Here is a 22,938-nt window from a genome sequence, read left to right as displayed (position 1 = left end):
TGCTGTCTGTGACTGTGATGGCAAACCAAACGAATGTGGCCCACAAGAAATGAAAAGAGACGGTAGCTGTTACTATTTCAACGAAAAGCAGAATGAGACCGCTGAAGAAACACTAGAAGAGACCTATAGTTTGACCGAAGCTTTAGCTACAGATAAACCTGATATGAGTACCTCAACCAGCCAAACAGATCAAGACAACGTTGGGTCTGCGTCCAAGCCTGTTGCTGTGGACCTTAAAGACTTCTGTCTTCTATCTGCCAGTGTCTACGAGAGGAACTCGAAGCTTGATTATTGCACTCATGCGTTTGACAAGAACTGTACGTACGTAGCTATGCAAGAAGACTGTGAATGCCAAGAAATACACCAACAAGCTCTAGACTTAACAGAAGCTTGTACAGCTATCAAGGTAGGCGTGAGAAGCCCTGGTGATAGTCAAGGAATTACAATAGATATTGATTTTGAAGTTGATGGACCTTTGCACGTTGATTGTTATCAACCTGCCCCACAGTCGAGTCCTCCAGACTCGGATGAAGGTGATGACGTGTTTGACAACTTGCCTTCAAGTGGACTTGCAGCTCATTCGCAAAGCACCCATCGAAGAATAATGCTGAAGCAACTTGTTAGATCAACAGCCTTGATGACTACAGCTATGAAGTGCAATACCTTCCTATGTGTTAAGAGGCTGCCATCAGCATTGATCGACAAGAAAGCAAGACAACGACAACGACATCAACGCAACCAAAGAAATATCAAATTGAGGAGGCGGAGAAAGCGACACATGCAGAGTGCAACGTGGATGGCTCCAACAAGATCAAGATACAAACCTACCCCTTCTCCCACTGATAGACCCCCACCTGCATTTATGAAACTCCATAGCCCATGTTGTTAGAAAACAAGCCCACCACTTCTCCCACTGATAGACCCCCACCTGCACTGATGAAACTCCACAGCCCATGTTTTTAGAAAGATTCTGTCCGGAACCATCAGACCAAAGAAGAAAGCCTTACGAATCAGTTGAAAGTGTGAAGCCACTAATGAATAATCTAAGAACATTCCTCGTGAGAATAGGTTGATGAAGTATAACAGAGGTTTTAGAAGAACGCTAATTAAGTCAGAAGCAAGAAGGACAGAAAAGAAGTAGTTTAAGATGTCAGAACTGTAGTGAGTAACCATCTGTGACAGAACTGTACAAGAAGATCAACCCAACATCGTACAAACCCAAGTCAGTTGCTGTTGTTTAAAAGAAGAGCATGTGAATATTGCTGTACTGTGATGAACTTGGTCATCTCTGAAGAAGCTCTGTAAAAAGATACTTGAAAATGTAAAACTCAGCGAGTGAAGTACGAACTCTTTAGAATGCTGCCCAATGTCGTCATCTGAAGGTCGATGTTTCCATACCAAGATTGAAGAAAACATTTGTGAGGACCTGCTGAAAAATGAGGATTTGGCTCCCATTCTTCTATGGAAAGAAGATGGACAACGGCCAGATTGAAAGAACATCTCTGAGAAGGGGGCAACCACCAAAGCTTCCTACTTGATCGTCGATCGATTTCATCAGTATCGTGATGAAGTAGAATCTGTTCGGGACGAACAGATCTAAGAAGGGGGCAGTGTTACAAATGAACAGTGATAGGTAGAGGTCAACGTATGACCCCGGCGAGATGACACAGCAGCTAGTGTTCCCTGGAATCTACATGTACAAACAAAGACAGGATGTGACGTGTCCACACGTGTTGTTCCAGGGGACGAACAGATCTAAGTAGGGGGACAGTTACTAATGAACAGTGACAGATAAAGGTCACTACGTGTGACCCCGACTTGATGACACTGCAGCGAGTGTTTTCTGGAATCTACATGTATAAATAAAGACAGGATGTGACGTTTCCTGACATGTTATTCCAGAGTGTTTGTGCAACTTTGGACAAGCGATTAGGGACTCTTTATAAGCCAGAGAGTTAATGTGAAAGTCAGTCGTATGGAGTCGTGAGTGAGCCGTTACTGTCGAGACAGACTATGTAAGACATGTGCGGCTCTGTGGAAGAGAAATGTGTACGACTCGATGCAAGTTAACTAGGGTAGAGTTAACTGGAGTGGACTACTGTCGTTAAAGTCTATACAGCGAACTACAGTGGACTTGAGCCGTTACAGTCGATACAGTCGATGTAAGACGTGTGCGGCTCTGATTCGGTAGACTTGAGTACGACTTGGTTCAGCTTTGGGAGACCTGGAGCGACACTGGGAAGTGTGTCGTTGGTCTGTTCTGTGGAATACGGCTCGAGGAAAGTTAAGAAGAGATGAATTGCAACGAAGTGAAGAGTTGAATTGCAACGAAGTATAGCTAACTGTAAACTGACAGATATTGTACAGTCTTCTACGCTACATGTTACAGTAACGAATTGTTAGAGTTAATAGTCATTAAAGTTATATGAAACTGAAAGTTTAGTCGTCAAGTTCTTTGCTGTGTTTTTATTTGTGTGCCAACTAATACATCTAGCCAGAAAATTCAGAAATACGTAACAATACATAGGCTAGATTTTGTCGCTCTAGATTTTTAAGACATTCCAATCATATTTAATAAATAAGATGGCGTACAAAACTCACCAGATGTTTTCAGCGGATCTTTCAGTTCTACCAAACAATCTCCTCTCTCATTGTCGCTAAAAATAATGTAATTTCTGGGTAGTGCTTTCCCAAAAGACAACATTTTTTCTTCCCCGTGAGGATGGCTAATCACATAAACCGATTGCGACATTGATTCTTTCAGACTATTCGGTATTCTTTTAACATGATCTATTAAATCATTCTGCAATTTATCTAATGTCCTAATAATATTCAAATCTGGTGTCAGACAAATTAAAATAGATTGGAATATCCCCTTTTTGCTGTGGAACAATACACTTTTCCCACTTAGCTTAACATTCTTGTAAATATTATTATCAAGAGACAGGGTTACTTCTGTATCCCTGACCACACCCTGACCATCTAATACCACATGACTTGTGGTCTGGACATAAATAACTCCCAACTTTTGTTGATGTACCAAGTCTCCAAGCTTCCCGTTCAACGATGGTACAGCTTGGAGTTCGTTTGTGGACAATTCTTTACAGGCATAGTTCACTATATAGCCACTGCCACAAGTGTTGTTCTCTGTGCATTCTATTTTCACTGTAAGTTTGGCCAGGATTTTTACTAATTGAAAGACCAATTCATCTTGGTTTTCTCGGGGCAGACTTTGAATGTTTAATGACTCTAGTGGAAAGTATTTAGCATGGGCTGCACTATTTCTGTTACAAGCATTTCTTGAAAACTGATTTCTAAATAGATCAGTGTTAACTGCAAAGAAAGAAATATTGCTATCACTAAAAAATAACGTTTCCGTAATAAAATAAAGTCTAGCTTTAATAAAAGATTAAATACACTGTAAGAACAATAGCATACAATTTATGAAAAAAAAAATTATCTTTAGAAGCATCAAGAAAATTGTTTAACAAAACTAAAGAAAAGGACTCGAATGATTCGGTTTTGTACTTAGTTCAATAAATAAATTAGATGTCAATTCTCAAATAGGAATCTCATCATTTTAGTGGAATACTTCAACTGTTCTCATGTATGAAAATACTGATAGGACTATAAAACATTATTATAGTAACTTGTATCAATTAGGTACGCTAAACGAACCAAAAACAAATACTAAAAAAGACAACAACAACAAAGCTTTTGTAAAGGGATACTGCTTAATTTTTCAAGGTTCCAACTTAATCTGAGAATGGGAAATAACGTGTACAAATTTACATCAGACGCACAGACATTATACAGACAGACAAAGTGAGTTGATATAAGTTTTGTAAAAACTAAACTCCTAATTAAGTGAAGTCGCTCAGCATTCACAGATCCTCCGGCCATAGAATAAAAACTAAAACTAAAATTGAAAAGTTATTCAAGTCACAACTTACTCGATCTAGGAACATTGAAACTATATTCTTGTACTTCATTTGCAAGCTCTTGGAAGTAGGCCAGAACTAGGACATTGATAATAATAAAAGTACAGTTACAAAGAAATACTTTTTTATTCTAACAAAAGCATGTAGCAATATTTAAATTTAGCGGATTTGTGAATCATTGATTTGTTTAGCAAAGATTTAAAAAATAACTTTAGAAAAATACACATGTTCCAGGCACGAAATCAGAAAAACCATTTGACTATCTTACAACCAAATGTGACAATATTTTTTTTTAGTTAAAATGATCCTATCAAATAATCGAGTAGAAATGCCTTGGACTAAAATCCTTCGTTTCATGTCTGTATTTTTGTTTGAACGAATTTGTTATGTATGATTAATTAAATTATTAACAGTCCAATAAAAGAAATATAACAAGTGAGCGTTTTTTTTTCAACATGTTTTTCTGATTTCTAATTTAGACACCCATAAACTAGTTTTTTTTTTTTTAAAGTTACGTGGTAATTTGTAGTTTAATAATACATAATAATATACATAATAATCTAGCTATTAGCCTTCACAAGTCTCGAGATATACTGGAACATGTTTTTTGCATTTATGTTATAGGCCTAACTATCATATAGTATCACCTGTTGGTAATAACTCTCCAATACTTGATGTAAAGGACGAAACAGTTTCTTGCTGGTTTGTTGCCGTTGAATCTATACATGAGGCACCTCTATCAGGTGACTCTTCAGTGGATGTTGCACTTTTAATTCTGACGCATCCCTGACTATGATACACAGCGTTAGAAGGACTGCTAACAACGGACATTAGAGGGTTGGACTTGAGACAACTCTCACAGACAATACTCTCTTGTCCAGAGTATCGAAATCCTGCTTCTGACAGCTCAACAAATGAAACGGGGCTTTGGGCTGAAGCGATGTGGCGGTATGAAGCTAATCTAGCCATGTTAAATACTGGGTAGGCAAAACAATTTCTTAAATAGGAAAAAGCGCGAGTTTTCAAAGCAAACAATGATGCATCTGAGTCTTTGAATATGCTAGAAATGTCTATCTTCTTGTCTGTGTAAGACTTGAGCATTGAATAAATATCTAGATCTACAAACTTATCGTGAGAAGTGAAAGAAATTAGACTTGGATTTTTGTTTTCAGAAAGTTTAACTTTAAAACTAATTCGTCTACTAATCATCAAAATTGTAAGTAAATACAATACGGCCTTGACTACAGTTTGGGTCGTTTTATCATGGTAACTATATTCATAGGTTATGTTTGATCTAAGACTGTTTCTATCATGAAAACGCTCGATTGTAAAACCTCTTGTAGGCAACGGAGAATGACAAACTGTTCTTCGAGTCTTTAGATTTATTGCTCCACTGTTTTGGCAAAAAACTTTGAATCTTCCACTGACTCTCTTGTTATGCGACAGGTCTGTTTCATCATTGCTTTGTACAGTTTTCATTGTCACTAATGAAATTAAATTTTTTTCTAAGTCTTCAAGAAAACTTACAGCTTTAAAAAAATTCTCATTTAGACTGTCATTTGTTACAGGATTCAATGTCAAACACAATTCTTGGCTTACACATATGCATCGTTCATTCAATGTTTGGTTGAAACTAATGTTACGTTCACACATTGTGAGGTTGTTGATCATGCTATGGCTTAGTTTCTCTTTTGAACCATTTCCGAATTTGTTGACATCCAAAACGTTCTGATAATTTTCATTTTGGGCTTTCTCCTGATTCGTTGGAGCAGAAAGAATTAGAAAAAGAACCAGACAAAATATAATCAAATGAAGAAAAAAAGCCATAGCGTTGAGACCAGGAGACGCCCAGCATTACCTATACACGGAATCTGAAGAAATAAAAGAAATATAAAATTTATCTATCTATCTATCTATCTATCTATCTATCTATCTATCTATCTATCTATCTATCTATCTATCTATCTATCTATCTATCTATCTATCTATCTATCTATCTATCTATCTATCTATCTATCTATCTAAAATTCAAATACTTCTTTATTCATGAAATGATCATATAATATTACAGACCTAAAGACATTCTAATAAGAGTTAAACTGTTTAGTGAAACATATTTTCAAATCGATTCTCTCCCATGATCATGTGTAATCTAGATGAAAAAAAATGAATTTTATTAAATGTAAAAGCATTTTCTATTTTTAAATATATTTAAAATGACAAAGCGAATGAAAATAAAGAAGACGATAATACTGATTGCTTTATTTAGACTAAAATTTAAAAAAGTCTATTAACATAATATAAAACCATAAAGATGTGTGATTCAATAATAATAATAATAATAATAATCTTTATTGTCCGTACGGAAATTTGTCTTACAATTTGTGCATTACACCAAAAAACATTATAACTATAAGAAACCAAAGTGTACATTCACACCAGACTCACTTATAATTTACATGTGACAAAGTTTATATCAGATTGTTCTTATTTAATGATTTGATTGCCAGGGGAACAAAAGAGTGTTTGTGTCTGTTTGTCTTTGCCATCGGTGTCTTGTATCTCTTTTGTGATGGTAAAATCACAAAATCCTGACACAAAGGGTGATTCTTTATTTCGAGAATCTTGTTAGCTTTTTTTGTAGATGTTTGTCTCAAACAACTGCCCAAGTGGGGTTTGTTTTTTTGCCAATGATTTTACCAGCAGCATTTAGGATTCTATAAAGTTTATTCCTATTTTTAATGCTCAGATTGCCATACCAGGCAGTGATATTGAAAATTAAAATATTGCAAACGTGAGCGTGATAAAACATAGCCAAGGCCTTTTCGATAACATTAAACGAGGACAGTTTTCTTAGTAATCGTAATCTTTGCTGCCCTTTTTTGCTGATATTATCAGTATTTGCAGTAAAATTTAGTTTATTGTCTAGGATAGAAGAGCCGCATCATCAGCGACTTTTGTGAAGGAGCAAAAAGGACTATCGGATTGAAAATCATTAGTGTACAAAATAAACCACAATGGCGATGTCACAGCCCTTGGGGCGCCCCTGTGTTAACTATGCGTTCATTTGATATAACATTGTTTACCCTAACCCTCTGAGATCTCTGGGTCAAAAATTCATTAGCCCATAGTATTATGTATGGACTCATCTTCAACGCTTTCATCTTTTCAATGAGTAAATGAAGTTGTATAGTGTTAAAAGCTGATGAGAAATCAATAAAGAACAATCTTACATAAGTGTTCGGTAAGTCCAGATGTTTGTAGACACAATTTAAAATATTTAGGATGGCATCGTCTACACCTTTACCCTTTTGGTAAGCAAATTGTAAAGGGTCTAACTTATTACAAAGATCATTCAGAAGAAACATTTTAACCAATTTTTCTAAACATTTAGACACAATGGAAGTAAGTGAAACAGGTATATAGTCATTCATTTCCTTCGGTTTGGAAACCTTTGGCACAGGTACAATTATAGATGACTTCCACACAGGTGGTATCTCATGGTTTAGTAATGAAGTAGAAAAAATATCTTGGAAAGGTTCAGCTAGTTGTTCAGCACATTCTTTTAAGATTCGCCCTTTTATTCCATCAGGTCCAGCAGCTTTCATTGGGTTGACGTTTTTGAAAATGTTAAAAACTTGCTCTTTAGTAATCGCTAATTCTAAACAGTTGTTAACATTGACAACCTTAATGGCTTTGAGTCTTAGATAATTAAAATCTTTCGTGTCGAAGCGACAATAGAAATCATTTAACTCGTTGGCTAATGTTTTTTCGTCTCTTGTAGCAAGATTTTTTTAATTTTGACTTGTGCTCCTGTCATTTTGTTCATGATGCCCCACGCCTGTCTCATGTCACTTGTATTAATTGAGTCTTCCAGCTTGGTGCGGTAGTTTCTCCTCCCTTCCTCAAGAACGACGTTGAGATTTCGTTGAGCTCTTTTCCTTGTCTGTCCATCGCCACTCATATATTCTCTTTTCTTTTTGATTATTTCCCGTTTTATTTTTGCAGTGACCCATGGTTTATTGTTGGGGTATATCTTGATGCTCTTAATACTGACGCACATGTTTTCACAGAATTTGATGTAATTTGTCACTGCGTCGACCCATTCTTCCAGATTTGAAGTGGTCTCTTTGAACAAATTCCAGTCAGTGCAGTCTAGACATCCCTGTAGTTTGAGAATATTGTCTTGCGTCCATTCTTGTACGTTTTTTTGAATGATTTTTCCTTCTTTAAGTTTTGTACGGTAAGTAGGCAGCAGTTGTATTGTTTGTATTGTCCGATGATCCTAGTGGTGGCTTTTCACGAGATGTGAATGCTCCTTTGATGTTACAGTAACATAAGTCCAGAGTTCTGTTCAATCTTGTCGGACATGAGTATACATATACTCCTTAATAGCCTTAAATGATAACGTATAACCACTATAGTGAGCGTATTGTTATTGTTGCTTGCCCTGTGTGTGGCAAAATATGTAGGTCACAGCTGGGGCTGCGTAGCCACGGGAAATATTGCATTCCTCATTAATCTTCGGATTCGAAGACAAGCCTTACTATTATTATTATTATTATTATTATTGTTGTTGTTTGTCATTTTGACTGTCTTTTAAGCAATTTTGCTTCGCTAAAAAACAAAATAAAATTGTTAAATTGTTACAATGTTAAAAATTGTATCAGAGCTTCACAGCCTCAACGTGGCGCTCGGGTGGAAACGGTCGTTAGAGGTGACGATTAACCAAGAGCGAAGCAAAATAGAACCCCTATTGGGGTGTAGGACCGAGTCCATTGCACTTACGGGGATGGATTAGGGCCTCAAATAAACATGTCACTACCCACAAACCGTGCTTCAAGGGGCCATTTTCGCGGATGTGGTCGGTATGCTCGGCTTTAACTCGCTTTGGGATTAGAATATACCAGTCATAGTATATGAGGATGCAAAAAAAAATGCATCTGCTTGGATCTTTCCAGGACAGAAATTTGTTCAAATAGATGGAGCGATTTCCCGTGAGCCTAGAGCTCCAAGATTCTTCGACTCAAAGTTAAGTTTCGACAATTATAATAAAAAAAGAAGAATCGTATCACAAGATTGTGGCTTATCGGAATCGTTTTAAGAAATGCCTTAAAAATTTCCAAAAAATGCCCATTGCGGGCCGATCCAATATGTTTTCTTCCATTTTTACAAAGCTTGTCTAGTTAAAATCTTTTACTTGTTCTTCCTTCCACTTCCCATTCTCGGATCAAGTTGAAACTTTGCGCTATTATTATTTTTTTTTATGACAACACAGGACTCAATAGAAACAAATTAACCAATTAGTTAATCAATTTATTTTGAGTAATTAATTTTGTTTTATATGGACAATTTACTTAATTATACTAAATCTTATAGTTAAATTTCAATCAATATAAGCGATATTTAAAAAAAAAATATGTATATATTAAACTGATTTCTTTAATTTGATGAATTCCTGCGGAACTTTGGATTGTCAATTGTCTAGGCATCATTCAGCCCCCGTCGCCTCAGCTTGGCGTCCTGCGGAAAAGTTTAGGAGTTAACTAGATAGGCTAAGAACGGGAAGTGAATAAGGCACTAGTTGGATTCCCTAGGTGAGTTTATTTTTTTTTTTATCACACTCGAGGTGGAGATGGAACAAAAGCCAGCAACTCAGTCCAAAAAGTCCGCAACACTGTTCCACAAAGGCGGCTGACATCATTGTCTCTTTAGCTGGAGTGGGGATCCTTGCACGAAATGTGGAGGTAACAGTATAGGAATATGAGATAAACTCCCACGTTTAGCGCTGCCTTCGGCACTTTATAGCGAGTGGGACCCAGGACCGAGGCGCGGTGTCTGTATACGCGGCACGGTCGCCTTAATCAATCCATGGCCGTTACAGCAGGAAGCCCTCAGACAGGGTGAAAAGCTCCTGGTCCAAGTCTGTTCGTTGGATAAAAGCCTTGCCAATGATCAACAGCATAATTACGCCTTCGGCGCCGATTCCCTACTGGACTTTATTGAAGGTGGCTGAAGAGGTGTATGAGAATTCATGAGTTTGCATACTCCTTTAAATTCCTTATCGCCTTTTTTAAAATCAATAACTTTTTAATAATCCCATTTTGTCCTGGTAATAGGAATGTCAGATATATTTATAACATGTGTAGAGACACAGACACCATGGTTGCCTGCGCTTTATGTTTGAAACAAAATTTTGAATGACTGTTTTACTTCCTGTATTAAAATGTGTTTCTTGGAACTTGAGTTACAATTGGATTAATATCCTGAACTTATTGAACTCCAGTTATGTGTGCTGATAGCTGATTGCGTTTAGTCATCTAGTTGTTACATTTGTTACAGTTCTTTTTACTCTTCTTGTCATGTTGTTCATTCTTTTAAAGAGTTACTTGGCGTCCTGCAAAATGAGAAGCTTCTTTTATAAGTTCGTTTTCTCTTTACGGCAGGCATTTGCCTAAAACGTTAAAATGACCGGCTTTTACTCGATTCCTACTTTTGATATAATCCAAGTCAATCCTTCATGTTTCTTTTAGGTGAAACCCCAACTCTGTCATAAAAAATGTATTGTCTTGCATTAAGCGGCTAAAGGAATGGGATAGTAGTGTGATGGATGTTTAGTTGTTTAAACAGTACTGAAACTTGAAATCATTTGGCTGCGCCAAAACGTCAAGCGCCCTTTCAGTTCTAAGACAAGTAAACCAACAAGCATTATTAGTATATTATTTCAGGACAGTGACCAGGGAACAGGTTTGAAAAAAACAGGGAGTGACCACGGACGTTCTTGGTGCTAGCAAGTGTTCTGTGGTCATTGAAGAATAAAAGTGACGTATGGACTGAAGTTGAGCTTTGATGAGTTGTGACAGATGTGTGGACTTGTGAAATGTGTGAACTTGTGACAGATGTGTGGACGTGTCAACTGTGGCAGGGGGGTGGGTCAGAGAACTAGTCGAAACTATCTTCATAAATATTATGTTACCGGCTAAGAACGAAAGCAGGCATCCTATAGAATGCCTGAAACTTCCATGAATAGTAAAGAAATGATTTTCTCCATTTGCTACTTTGCCTAGACGTTGTATGGAATATATATGTATCGGTATATGTGTGGGTAAAGGAAAAAAAAGATTCCATACCCACAACCCCCCGAAAAAAATCTTGGCCCAAGTTCCAGGGTGTAAGGTCTTAAGCGGTGATTGAGTAAGGCTTTGGGCTGTATTTGAGCCAGGCTGTGGGAAAAAAAACATTTCCTTATATAAAAATGATTATATTATGTTATATTTACTTACCTATTATGTATATATTATCTACTAGATAAAATAGCCTACCGACTAATCTATTTTAAACACCGCACACGGGGAAACAAATAATTTCGGGAATTTCCATTGTGAGTTGATGTGTAGGTAATCAATTTCAAAGTATGTAGCTAGAATAGAATCAGCTCAAGGCGTATCTATTATCTATTTTTGTTACCTCTACCTTTACATGATCTGCCCAATAGATCGCAAAGTCTGAAAGGGGAACTTGACTATCTTTTGTTACTACTACAGCACACGATTCGCTCATTTAAGGTCTTGTAGTAATAGGTACCAAATGCTACTTCTTTTCTCAACATGTCACAAACAAAAACGAGCCCAAGCTAGACCAAACTTTGACATTTTTTTAAACTGCTAAAGTAAAGGGAAACAAACCAAAATTTTAATATATTTTTTTTCCATTTTGAAGACAGTTGCGCGCCAAGCGCCCGAAGCCTCAAGGCTGGTCTTTGCCCACTTCCTTTATATCAAAATAGTGTCAGTATTTCATATTTACTTAAGAAAAGTCATCAATAAGCAAAGAAAACTTACATATAATGTAAACGAAATTAACAAACGTAGCGACGGAAATATGTGATAGTTTATGTCGTGTTCTAGTTTTAGCGCCCATAAGCTTTGCTGTCCCACCCGCCCATTGATAATTAGCCCAATGCTTGAAGACAATGTGTTTTTTTTTTAAAGATTTACTATAAAATTGACTCTGTTTCTACATTTCGTCAATACATATTTAAAAGAAAAATACCAACTAAAAAACAAACAAACAAACAACAACCAAAAAAAAAAAAAAAAAAAACAATGATCAAATTTGATTTACTTTAAAAACCAAGATTTTTGTTTTTCGGCCCCTCTCCCTCACAATGGCTAAAAGATAGTCCGCCTATTTCTGCGTCTTCCTTACCTTACCGAATAATGATGTGATTACGATTTTAAACACCTATTTTTCGTTGACCGTAACTACCTGTAACGAGCACCACTAGTTCATATTAAAATATCATAAAAGTAGTCGGCCTTTATCTTAGTAATTTATCATTTCTCTTAGAAATAATTATACATTTTCAACATTCTTTAATATTACCCTTACTTAAAACTAGACCATAACTCTAATACTGCATTTTCTTTGTTTTTCATTAAGTCATGATATAGATTCATTCCCTCCCTTTTCAATTGTTAATAAATAAATATTTGTATTTTTCTATTTATTAACATGCCAATTATTGATTGCCTGTATCCATTAGGCCTACTTAATGTGCAAGGCGTAATTCAATCATAACAGCACCCTAGACACCAGACGACAAGCCAACGATATCCAAAACATTACACCTCCCCAAAGCAATAGAGAAAGAGGCATCTTGTGAAGTGGTGCTAATTATACACCACAGTTGGAAACAGTGGCGTAGCAGCCTTGGAGCGAAGGGGTTCATTGCTGCACCCGAGCCCACGACCAGTAGGGGCCCATAAGGGCTCTTGTAAAGGAAAAATATGTGTTACCAGTGGGAATTGAAGTGTTTCAAATTATTATGTTACCTAAATCGTTTTATATTTATTGTTCTTGCCTGGTGTCCGATGTAAATCTTTTACTTTAGTATAAAATATATTATAGAAAGAAATGTTACTGAAAATATCAGTAGAGTTTCATTACTTTAATATTAATAAAATTAAAAACTTTGCAAACAAAGTGAAAGTGATCTGTTAGATATAATTATGCTTTTTAAAATGTTACTGTGATTGCTTTTTTAACATTACTGTATCTATTCATTATTTGAAATACACAAATTCGTAGGAAGAAACAGTAAAATAAACTTGTCCTGAATGTTCATACGTATAACTTTGTCTAAAGAAATAGATATAAATGTTGTAACGTCGTCCCAATCCTTGGAATTGTGAATTCATATTGTTGTATCTCTCACAACCAGACAATGACTTGCAATGGTTCAAAGTAATGTTTGTAGACATTTCTCCTTGGAAACTGCTTGAGATAAACAAACGACTTTCCACCGAATTGGATGAAAGTCGACCTTAAGCGTGCTGTAAAAACTTTTTGTCTCCTATGAAGTTGATGGATAACATTCAGTCAGGACAAAAGTGCTGTGGGAAGACTTCAGGTTCCTAAACTTTATGTGATGACCAAGACACATTTAGAATATCGGAAGTTTCCCAGACCGAATCTTGCCCGATGGTATTAGTTTTAGCATCACAGGAAAGGAAATAGGAGGTGAGATAAGATAATTCAAGATAATTAATACTTCAAGGCTTTCTTGTGTTAAAAAAGAAATAGGAATATCCATTTTAGCTAAGATCCAAAGGCTTTAGCTATAGAGACAAAAGGTGGTCAAATGCGCGTCAAGATACACTGCCTCAGCGTGGCGCCCGGGTGGAAGCGGTCGTAGAAGAAATCAACTATGCCAAAGGGTACCAAAAACAAAATCTACCTTGGGGGGCGAGAGCGTTTCTATTGCACTGTGAGAGAGCTCCTATGACCGTGTTAACAGTCCATGCGTCGTTACCTAGGAATTGAGTCCCGCACGGTAAATCTGGCAAGTAGAGGAAAATGACTTTGGTCTTGGGAGTGCTTTGGCCGAACGTACTAACCCTTGAGTCAGGAGTGTCTAACCCTTGAGTCAGGAATGTCTAACCCTTGAGTCAGGAGTGTCTAACCCTTGAGTCAGGAGTGTCTAACCCTTGAGTCAGGAGTGTCTAACCCTTGAGTCAGGAGTGTCTAACCCTTGAGTCAGGAGTGTCTAACCCTTGAGTCAGGAGTGTCTAACCCTTGAGTCAGGAGTGTCTAACCCTTCAGTCAGGAGTGTCTAACCCTTGAGTCAGGAGTGTCTAACCCTTGAGTCAGGAGTGTCTAACCCTTGAGTCAGAAGTGTCTAACCCTTGAGTCAGGAGTGTCTAACCCACTGGAAATAGCGAATGTTGACAATCTAGACGTCTGGTTATAACTTCGCCAGACAGAACGTCTTGTTCAGTCAGGCTATAAGACGAAGCTCTTGCTGGTCTGGAGTTTCACGAGACTTGGCTCAACCCTTAATGACAGATTTAACTGGTGGTATAATAAAACACATTACATAATGATGAGAGCAAACTAGCCATGGCCAGCATTTTTTTTTGGGGGGGGGATGGGTGGGTGGTAAAGGTGTGGTTATTTTTTTCCAATTTTTTTTTTATACTCTTACAAACACAAACAAAAACACACACACACGTATACTCTAAATTAACGTAATGTAATTTTATTCAAGCTTGTTCATTTTATTTTATTTTGTGTCCTACAATATGTTCTTTCTGAAGTTATAGGAATGACAGACCTTACCTTCGCCTTTGCGAACTTAAGCTAAATTTTAGGAGGAGTCTGCTGCACATTATCCTAATAGTCATCTAACACAAAAGTTCAAGTTAAATATCAAATGTACTATTCACTAAATTTTTCTAACTGAAACCAGTAATCCATTTTTTAATTATTTTTTTTTGGGGGGAGGGTTCAACCTGAAACCTTCCCCTAGCTACGCTCATGGAATTTTGTTGATGTATTTTTGCTCTAGTTCACTAATAAGAAGGAGTAAATTTATAAATGTCCCGTGCCTTTGCTCAAAGAATCAGGTAATTGCTTTTGTTTTTCTCGGGCTGCTGAAATCTCTACTTAATTAAAAGAACCCAGACATTTTATTATGGGAGTGTATTCATGGATTCGCCTCACTGAATTCTGTAACTTTAGTTTTTCTCAGGCTGTTGCTTAACTCTTTCTCTCCGTAATTATTTACCACATTCTGGTGGAATCAACGCTGGTATCGTCAGTTAGGAGAGAAAGAGTTAAATTCTTATAGATTTACCTTATTAATGAAGCCTAGCGATAATACACATACATATCAGTGATCATTTGTCTGAGTTGGGGGAAGATGTTTCATTTCGGGTAAACCATGATACTGAGGCTACACCCATGGTGTGAGTAAATATCTGGAGGTTGTACATTTTTGTTGGAATCACATCACTTTATGTATGGCCAGAGTTTGAAATACAAGCACTTTACATTGTGATGTACTCTAAACCTAAATGTTAACAGATAAACTTAACTTAGATAAAGCTGATAAAATATTGAATGTAAATGAGCTCACTTACCCAATATTTACGAGTCTAAAACAGGACGTTTTTTAAATGTACACTGACATATATTGAAAATCTGCTTTTTTTCTGATCAAGAGGTGGTTATTGCAGTGGATTGTACACAAGTAATAAGCAATACTTGCTATATTTAGAGCTTACTGAGCACAACAAAGTTTTATCAATCTTATTTATCCGATATTAAGTGTGCTTTCGTTGTAATAATAAATCCGCTCTCTCTTTCTCTCTCTCAAGGTTATTTTATCGAGCGTATATATGTGTGTAAATTAGTTTATATTTTGACATGTGACTCACGCGAACCAACAGAGTCACTTTGAATAATCTGTGATATCAGAAATTTCCTTAATGTTTTTCTACTGACGATTAACATCTTTGGGAGATTATTCTAACAAGAAAGCCTTTTGGCGTATCTACAAGACCGTAAAATTGCAGTGTTGGTAACGTATGGAAGTCAGTTCCACTATCTTTTTTTTATCAAGCTTTTATGTATATTATCTCACCCTGTCAGTCTGTCTAGTCTATAAACACTTTACTTTTCCCTCTTCTTATCTAGAATCAAGTTAGAATTTTGCACAGTTACACAGTATAGATGACAACAGATGAATCATTGGGAGCAGTGAACCAAGGAGGTAATTCAATTATCGTAATTAATTAATTCTATTTTAAATGAAAAATGTTCTATAAATGCATCGGTCCCCCTCATTCAAACAAAAAGTGAAATTGCTCGTTCGCTAACGATTGTAATAAAACGTAGAGTAGAAAAGGCAATTTTTAGAAATACGTGAAAAGCTCAGCAGTAAAAAAAAAAATGAAAAAAAAAACAAACTAAGGCTTTCTATCATGGAGCCTCAAGTTTGAATTCAGACTCAAGTAACTTTAAAAATTAGTAAAATAAGTAATTAGTAAATAAACATGCTGAGATTACTCCCTTAGAGCATGTGCAAGGAAGGGGGCATTGAGTTTGCCTTGCCCCCGTAGAAGGACATTCCTTATGCCTCTCACGAACCAGTTCTCTCTCTATCCAATCCTTGTCCCCTCATGCAGAACACAACAATCATAAAGAATGTGGTCTACCGTTTCTTTGTCCTCTATGAAGTGATGAATGTGGTCTACTGTTTCTTTGTCCTCTATGCAGTGACGAATGTGGTCTACTGTTTCTTCGTCCTCTATGCAGTGGTGTCACGACCTGGTTGTTGTTGTAGGCGTGATGACGCGAATGTCTCTGTGTTGTAGGTACCTCTTCTGGTACTACTATAATGTTCTTCTTAACTAAACACTTTCTTACACGCACTCGATTTGCAAGTGCGTAATAACACTAGTATACTAAAGTCTCCAACGACAACATTTGGAATTATTGATAAACACACTGGTAGCAGACATAAATTTTATTCACACAATAATATAATTCACAAAAGATATTGGCAACTTAAGCCATCACAAATTATAATCCAATGAAAAGAACAGCATACTACATAATAATTACTCAGTGCTCATATAATATATCTAAGGAGATAATAACGCTCCTCTCTCTACGGGAGTCTACACTTAACTGAGGTGTCCACCTCGTGGTCAGTCCCCAACCAAACAAAAACTCGTGCTGACCACACGGAATAGCTCAATGACCACCAGTCACCAAATATTACAGGGGTTCTAAACTGATACATGCCAAGTGGCGACACCGTGTGTCGTAGTTTTCTCGAAACCGTCCGAAGTAAACATCAATTGGACAGTGACCGTCTCGGAACTGGGCTGAAACCTTCTACCAGATACCCCGACCCGGGCCGACCCTACATTGGACCACAAACGTGATGATAGCGCACTGAGCTCGCTATAAACATGTTGTATTGAAGATATACTAAATTGGATCAGTTCAAGTCCTGGGTTTGGGCACCGCTTTTGGCTCTTGTATGTAGCTTACGCTGGAGCTAGTTTTGTGCTGAGCCGTAATTACTCTATGTGACCAAGGTTAAAAAATTGTAACCGTAGTTAACAGCAATGCCTGGTCGTAGTGGTTAGCGTGCTGGACTGATTATCTCGACGCTCCCGGGTTCATACCCTGCTCGCAACCATCGCCCGTCGTTCAGCGGGAGGTTTGGACAAGTAAGTTAAGTATCTTTAACTTTGAAGGAACATCCAAAACATGTATAACAGAAAAAAAACAAACAAACATATTTTTACAACGGCAAATGAATCTTTGAAACATTATTACTTTTGACATTCGAAATAAAATCACGTCTTCCTTGCGAATAGGCGGATCCGATAGGGATCCGACGGGGGGCCTCCTCGGAGTTTGTGTGATAACACAAACTCTCTTTGTAGCCTTGTTTATATTTATTATTAATCTATCTACTTGAATTATCAACTGCATAAACATCGATCATTCGTATGTCAATTAGTTGTTATGATACAAGATTTCAAGGATCATTTTATTTCATGGTAAATAATCTTCGTGTCCAATGCAGTCATTAAGTATGAGTATGAAGTTATCCAACAAATTTAACTATTAAACATGAGCGTCTAGTTCGTTGATCAGATATTGTCTGGAAAATATTTATATATCACTGAACACAACAGGTAAGTATCAAGAATTGTGAAGGCCACTCTAACTAATGTGTACACGATAGCAATAGATGTTATTTGTATATACATATAAACCATTCAAAAAGGAGATATAGTGCTCAGTTCGTGTAATTTTTATCTAATCTAGAAGTAATCTTGTATGTTAGTAAGTAAAACGAAATGAATATTGTGCAGAGTTGCATAACTTTGAAATCTCAGGAGATAAAGAGTCACTTAAAGTCCCTGTGGTATCCAAAATATACGAATATCCTATTCTTTGCTCGGAAGTAGTATCAGCGGTGAAATATTCTGAAAAAGTGAACATCAGCCAAGTTAACATCATTCCTGATGAACTTCTAAAGGCTGGAGGGGAAACCATGATAAACGCACTTTTTAAGATTTGCAACAAGATTTGGCAGTCAGGAGAACGGCCCAAGCTTTGGACCTAAACACTCAAAGAAAAGCAATGTGCAAAGTCAAAACTACCACACTATAAATCTCATTAGCCATCCCAACAAAGCCCTGTTAAAATTATATTAAGCCGACTAAAACAGATAACATTCAAAATTATATAGAAGAACAAGCTGGTTTTATGACAAGGTCGCAGCACAACAGAACAAATCCTAAACTAGAAATGCTTTTAACACCCAACATAATATTATTTTGTCTACTTTGTTGATGGCACGAAAGCTATGAAGTGACCAGGGGATGAAATGACCGGGGATGAAGTGACCGGGGGGATGAAGTGACCAGGGGATGAAGTGACCAGGGGATGAAGTGACCAGGGGATGAAATGACCGGGGATGAAGTGAACGGGGATGAAATGACCGGGGATGAAGTGACCGGGGATGAAATGACCGGGGATGAAATGACCCGGAACCATCGAAAGAGTATGGCATGGGGGCACAATAGGGCGACAATGGAAAAGTACTATGTAAATAAAAACATTAAAAATAATTTTAAAACCTCTATAAGCAGGCCACTAGTGCAGTGTACCTCAACAATAAAATTAGAGACTGGTTTCAAACCTTATTTGGAGTAAGATAAGGCTGCCTACTTTCACCAACTCTTTCAATATCTTCTTTGAAAGGATAATAGAAGATACTCTCGAAGGTTACAACGATACTGTAAGCATTGGATGAAACACAATTATCAACAAGCCTTTTGCGGACGACATAGATGATCTAGCAGAGAAAGAAGAAGATTTAGATGAATAGGTGATGCGCATAGACAAGACTTCCGCAGCATATGGTATGCTAATAAATAGCGAAAAAACCCCCCCACAAATTATGACCAATAGCCAACATGGCTTTAAAATGTACTTTGGAGGCGAAAAGTTGACAAGTGTCTGTAGTTTTATTCACATCAAAGCTATCATTTCAGACAAAGGAACCAAACCTGAGCTACTGGCCAGAATTCCATAGTCCACAGCAGAACTTACAAAACAAAAATATGGAAGACAAAGGCTTAGCCCTGGACACAAAAATCCGATTGATGCGCTCCCTGGTTATATATATATATGCTTGAGAATCTAGGATGCAGACTGAATAACTAGAAAAGTGGATTCTAGCAATAGAAGTGAGATGCTACAGAAAGATTCTAGTAATAGAAGGGAGATGCTACAGAATGATTCTAGCAATAGAAGTGAGATGCTACAGAAAGATTCTAGCAATAGAAGTGAGATGCTACAGAAAGATCCTACCAATAGAGGTGAGATGCTACATAAAGATTCTAGCAATAGAAGTGAGATGCTACAGAAAGATCCTACCAATAGAAGTGAGATGCTACAGAAAGATCCTAGCAATAGAAGTGAGATGCTACAGAAAGATTCTAGCAATAGAAGTGAGATGCTACAGAAAGATTCTAGCAATAGAAGTGAGATGCTACAGAAAGATTCTAGCAATAGAAGTGAGATGCTACAGAAAGATTCTAGCAATAGAAGTGAGATGCTACAGAAAGATCCTAGCAATAGAAGTGAGATGCTACAGAAAGATTCTAGCAATAGAAGTGAGATGCTACAGAAAGATTCTAGCAAAAGAAGTGAGATTCTACAGAAAGATTCTAGCAATAGAAGTGAGATGCTACAGAAAGATTCTAGTAGTAGAAGTGAGATGCTACAGAAAGATTCTAGCAATAGAAGTGAGATGCTACAGAAAGTTTCTAGCAATAGAAGTGAGATGCTACAGAAAGATCCTACCAATAGAGGTGAGATGCTACAGAAAGATTCTAGCAATAGAAGTGAGATGCTACAGAAAGATCCTACCAATAGAAGTGAGATGCTACAGAAAGATTCTACCAATAGAAGTGATATGCTACAGAAAGATCCTACCAATAGAAGTGAGATGCTACAGAAAGATTCTAGCAATAGAAGTGAGATGCTACAGAAAGATCCTACCAATAGAAGTGAGATGCTACAGAAAGATCCTACCAATAGAAGTGAGATGCTACAGAAAGATCCTACCAATAGAAGTGAGATGCTACAGAAAGATCCTAGCAATAGAAGTGAGATGCTACAGAAAGATTCTAGCAATAGAAGTGAGATGCTACAGAAAGATTCTAGCAATAGAAGTGAGATGCTACAGAAAGATTCTAGCAATAGAAGTGAGATGCTACAGAAAGATCCTAGCAATAGAAGTGAGATGCTACAGAAAGATTCTAGCAATAGAAGTGAGATGCTACAGAAAGATTCTAGCAATAGAAGTGAGATGCTACAGAAAGATCCTAGCAATAGAAGTGAGATGCTACAGAAAGATTCTAGCAATAGAAGTGAGATGCTACAGAAAGATTCTAGCAATAGAAGTGAGATGCTACAGAAAGATTCTAGCAATAGAAGTGAGATGCTACAGAAAGATCCTAGCAATAGAAGTGAGATGCTACAGAAAGATTCTAGCAATAGAAGTGAGATGCTACAGAAAGATTCTAGCAATAGAAGTGAGATGCTACAGAAAGATCCTAGCAATAGAAGTGAGATGCTACAGAAAGATCCTAGGAGTACACACAAAGACCGAATCACAAACGAAGCCTTTAGAAACAGGATCACCACGGTAATTGTGCCCCACGACGACCTGATAACTATTTTACAAAAATATAAAAAAAAAACATACTAAAGCTTTTTGAACATATCACAAGGTCCTCAAGGCTTGCAACGACCTTCCTTCCTTTCCACGGAAACGTTTCTTTAGAAAACTAATATAATGATTTAAGTCTATTAAGAAAAAATGCGCAATTTTATTTTGTCACAAAGTACCTGTTTTACCCTATAACGTAGAGATTAGCGTCACTTGATGTTTCGTACTAAAGCCATAATGAATATAATAATTCCACAATTAAATGTCTGAACGTAACCATCTAAGAAGTTACACTGCAAAGACTTTCTTCCAAGCCAATAATAGTAGGCCTACAATAGTTTTACGCAAAAAATGGATTGCAAAACTATAAGACGGACGTGAGCTGTGGTTTGTCTAGACTGTTGGAGAACTTAAGTGACTTTATATTTAATCGCCATGTACAATTACATTTAGAACTAACAAAACACTAAAGCAACTCTTCAGATTAGTAGTCTTTATCTGATCGTTCATTTTCGTAATTACAAAAATATTCCCAAAATGACTTCGGGCATATAACCTTTCTTAGGAAATTATTTAACCGAGCGAGGCTCGGCCACCTGATATTAATTATAAAGAATAAATAACTTTTACCAATTTCTCTGTTCAGAATGTTATCTGATAAGTTTTGCCATCAGCCACAGAGAATGCCAACACAATGTTAGTTTTTTTTTTTTTATGAAACACATTGTTTGCTGAACTTTTAATTATGTCAGTAGATTATAGACAGTACCAGGTGACCGAGCCTCGCTCGGTTGAATGATTTGGTAAAGATATTTAGCCGAACTCATGGTGGAAACATTTTTATAATGACGAAAATGATCGAGCGATCGGGAAACGACAACCAATCGGAAGAGTTGCTTTCATGTGCTGTTCTAAATGTCACTACATGATGAGATTTAAATAGAAATTACATTCTCTTCCTCTATAGACTCATATGGGGGATTAGATCATAAAGCTCTGAGTAAGCTATAAGCATGAAAGTTGCGCTCTAAAATGGTTATTTAAGATTTAAGTACCGATTATTAAAGTGCAGTTCATAAATATTAGTCGCTTTCATTTGTACTTTGGGAAAGTCTACAACATTAGATTTTAATATATATAAATTTTATTTCGAAAACCGCTCTAACGATTTTCTATAAAATTTCAAGGTATATGTAAATAAATGAGAAAAAGTCTCAACTCATTGGCCACAAGGGAAAAAATCGAGGTCAACCGTTATATCGGTTTGAAAATGTTTCATCATCGAAACATTAATTTTGGCTGGAATGTTTTACGAATGAAAATTTTCCATGACGTCAAAGGGAAAAAACACCGCTTACATCACTAGGCTTACAGCAGTAAATCAAAATATTTCTTTGCAAACATGAACAACTTTTAATGAATCAATAGATCTAATTAATTATTTGCGCACCATCTTATTGTAAGCTCTATTAGACTTGTCAACAAAGTAAAATTCACCTACACGGCTCTCAGCAATTAAAGTGTAAACAATTAATAAAATTCACAAAACACAATAACCAAACATAACTCTGAAAAATTTATTTAATTTTTTTTCTTCCATAGTTACAAATATATTAATCTACTATGTGTTTGTAAGAGTCTATGAATTATTAAAATACAAAATAAAAAAGTAATAAATATTTATGAATTGCATTGTCGTAATTGAATAACTTTTTTTATAGTGCAATTTTCATGCTTATAGCATTAACAGAGCGCTACGGTCCTATCTCTATGGTGGAAGCAGGGGGTATCTGGACGCAGGTTTCCTTGATGCCTTTATGCAAGCCTTGTCTCAGAGTTCGATGATTAAGGAGGGATGCAGCATTTTACGTGGCTACGCAGCACCAGCTGCGACCCACATAGTTTGCCACATTCAAGGAAAACATAACCATTATATGCCGGTGG

The 22,938-nt window shown here is 36.7% G+C and overlaps 2 protein-coding genes across 14 annotated transcripts in view; one reads left to right on the top strand and one right to left on the bottom strand.

The window, feature by feature from the left end:
- LOC106076696 (uncharacterized) overlaps positions 1 to 15,502 on the bottom strand; it is a 32,497-nt gene extending 16,995 nt beyond the window's left edge. For 4 of the 8 annotated variants that reach the window (XR_008778703.1, XM_056034026.1, XM_056034031.1 and 1 more), the window contains exons 1-5: positions 11,225 to 11,363; positions 6,015 to 6,093; positions 4,589 to 5,812; positions 3,954 to 4,019; positions 2,602 to 3,333 (exon numbers count right to left, since the gene is read on the bottom strand). Coding sequence is in view for 7 of the 8 variants with exons in the window: in XM_056034026.1 (XP_055890001.1) it covers positions 2,602 to 3,333; positions 3,954 to 4,019; positions 4,589 to 5,768 (1,978 nt within the window). In the remaining variant the exon portion in view is untranslated. Of the gene's footprint in view, positions 1 to 2,601; positions 3,334 to 3,953; positions 4,020 to 4,588; positions 5,813 to 6,014; positions 6,094 to 11,071; positions 11,165 to 11,224; positions 11,364 to 11,414; positions 11,556 to 15,364 lie in introns of those variants that run through there. The other 4 variants (XM_056034028.1, XM_056034027.1, XM_056034029.1 and 1 more) reach the window with 4 other exon arrangements.
- An 84-nt stretch (positions 15,503 to 15,586) lies between these two features.
- Positions 15,587 to 22,938, top strand: part of LOC106065696 (baculoviral IAP repeat-containing protein 2-like) — a 28,051-nt gene continuing 20,699 nt past the window's right edge. For 4 of the 6 annotated variants that reach the window (XM_056034039.1, XM_056034036.1, XM_056034035.1 and 1 more), the window contains exons 1-2: positions 15,587 to 15,817; positions 15,921 to 15,996. In XM_056034039.1, the coding sequence (XP_055890014.1) occupies positions 15,957 to 15,996 (40 nt within the window). In that variant the 5' untranslated portion in view covers positions 15,587 to 15,817; positions 15,921 to 15,956. Of the gene's footprint in view, positions 15,818 to 15,920; positions 15,997 to 22,938 lie in introns of those variants that run through there. The other 2 variants (XM_056034038.1, XM_056034034.1) reach the window with 2 other exon arrangements.

Source organism: Biomphalaria glabrata, chromosome 6, assembly GCF_947242115.1.
Source record: "Biomphalaria glabrata chromosome 6, xgBioGlab47.1, whole genome shotgun sequence".
Classification (NCBI taxonomy): Eukaryota; Metazoa; Mollusca; class Gastropoda; family Planorbidae; genus Biomphalaria; species Biomphalaria glabrata.
This window is presented reverse-complemented; position numbering and strand designations above follow the sequence as displayed.